This window comes from Musa acuminata, chromosome BXJ3-9, assembly GCF_036884655.1.
Source record: "Musa acuminata AAA Group cultivar baxijiao chromosome BXJ3-9, Cavendish_Baxijiao_AAA, whole genome shotgun sequence".
Classification (NCBI taxonomy): domain Eukaryota; kingdom Viridiplantae; phylum Streptophyta; class Magnoliopsida; order Zingiberales; family Musaceae; genus Musa; species Musa acuminata.
The window spans coordinates 48,172,090-48,174,123 of NC_088357.1; the positions used below are offsets into that span (position 1 = coordinate 48,172,090).

At 58.3% G+C, this 2,034-nt stretch overlaps 1 protein-coding gene across 1 annotated transcript; it reads left to right on the forward strand.

The window, feature by feature from the left end:
- The first annotated feature begins 408 nt into the window (after positions 1–408).
- Positions 409–1,793, forward strand: LOC135648942 (F-box protein At1g67340-like). The gene is made up of 3 exons (XM_065166976.1): positions 409–706; positions 796–958; positions 1,059–1,793. The coding sequence occupies exons 1-3, from the start codon at positions 459–461 to the stop codon at positions 1,758–1,760; spliced, it is 1,113 nt and encodes a 370-aa protein (XP_065023048.1). The 5' UTR covers positions 409–458; the 3' UTR covers positions 1,761–1,793.
- Positions 1,794–2,034: the final 241 nt, after the last annotated feature.

Sequence of the window (2,034 nt, forward strand, 5' to 3'; positions counted from 1 at the left end):
GATTTCCTGTTAATCCAGCTGCGGTTAACTCCTAACCGTGTTTACTTTGCCAAAGCCAGAAGTTATTAACCACCTCTTCCTCCCATGGCCAAACACCTATCCCTCCCTCTCTCTCTCTCTCTCTCACTGACTCACTCTCACATACTACTTGACCTGAGACCGGCCAAGGAACGTGTTGCGTTATAATAAGGGATGTGTGCATGGGAAGCTACGAGAGCCTTTGGGGTGACGCGACGGAGAGCGAACCGTCAACCCCCGTTTGACCTGCGTTAACGGGCGAATCCCACCGTTTCGCGAGGGCAGAAGAGTCATTACGTAGCGGGAGCTTTCCAGATATAGTCATCTCCGTGTATAAAAGGAAGCGTCTCTCTCTCTCTCTCTCTCTCCCCTCCTCCTCCGCCCCTGAGACTTCCTCCGCCTTGGGCACACGGGCGAACGGGTTACGGGCTGCTGGAGATATGAGGACGAGAAGAGGGCTCTGCTACCCCGGGCTGCCGCAGTGGGAGGCCCAGTGGAGGGCGGTAGACGAGGGACAGGCCGGTAGGGCCAGGAAGAGGACGCGGAGGCTCCACCGAGTTGGAAGGCGAGCCGCCGCTGAGTGGCCTGACTTGTTCGATACCCTCCCGGATGACCTCGTCGTCTCCATCCTCTCCAAGCTGAGCGCCTCAGCCACGTCTCCGTCGGATCTCGCCAGCGTCCGGATAACGTACTGCGTTTCTTCTGTTCCTCCTGCGGTGTCTCGTTTGATTGTAATTCGACGGTAAAGATCTGATTTTTTTGTTGGAACGATTGTAGGTGTAAGAGGCTGAACGGGTTGGGATCGAGTCCGCTGGTTCTCGCCACGGCGTCGGTGAAATCGCTCGCGGTTGGAGCCAGGAACTGGACGGAATCGGCGCACAGGTTCTTGAAGCAGTGCGCCGACGCCGGAAATCTCGAAGCTTGCTACATGCTGGGCATGGTAGGAGGCGTCTCTGCTGTTTTTTGGTTCTCGGCGGAAAAGGAAGGATCTTGGAGGAGGAAGAGTTGATTGATTTGTGTTGTGTGGTTGGGTTCTGCAGATCCGGTTCTACTGCCTGGAGAGCCGAGGGAGCGGGGCGGCGCTGATGGCGCGGGCGGCGATGGGGTCCCACGCGGCGGCGCTGTACTCGCTGGCGGTTATACAGTTCAACGGCAGCGGAGGGTCCAAGCGCGACAAGGACCTTGGCGCGGGGGTGGCGCTGTGCGCCCGCGCGGCCGTCCTCGGCCACGTCGACGCGCTTCGGGAGCTCGGCCACTGTCTCCAGGACGGATACGGCGTCCGGCGCAACGTCGCGGAAGGCCGCCGCTTCCTCATCCAGGCCAACGCCCGGGAGCTTGCTGCGGTCCTCAACCCCTCCTCCCCCGCCGCCGCCGCCGCCGCCTGGCAGCACCACCACCGCGACGGCCTGGCCTCCGGCTGCTCCCTGTTGAGCGACTTCGGCTGCAACGTACCAGCCCCGGAGGCGCACCCGGCCAACCGGTTCATGGTGGAGTGGTTCACGTCGAGGGGCGGCGCCGGCGAGAGCGGGCCGGGAGAGGAGGGGCTCCGCTTCTGCTCCCACGGCGGGTGCGGAAGGGCGGAGACCAGGCGTCACGAGTTCCGTCGCTGCTCCGTGTGCGGCGTCGTCAACTACTGCTCGAGGGCGTGCCAGGCGCTGCACTGGAAGCTGGCGCACAAGGCGGAGTGCGCTCCCATGGAGCGGTGGCTCGATGCGGCGGGCGGCGTAGAGATGATGAATTAAATGGGGGAGAGAGAGAGTCGAGTTTTCCATTTGTACAGCGGGAGAAAAGTATTCTCTTTTTTCCTTTAATTTCAAAGAGATAAAGCAAAAGAAAAATATATCAAATCACTTAATTTCTTTTTTCCATGCACATAAAATCAAAAAATCATATAAAAATGTGGAACTATTTGCACAAGTGGGCGTTCCTTATTCTTCCTGCAGCAATTCAATTCAATTCAATATAAACTTTATTAGAGCCAATCAAGCCTGTGTTTATAAGGGGAGATTTAAATGA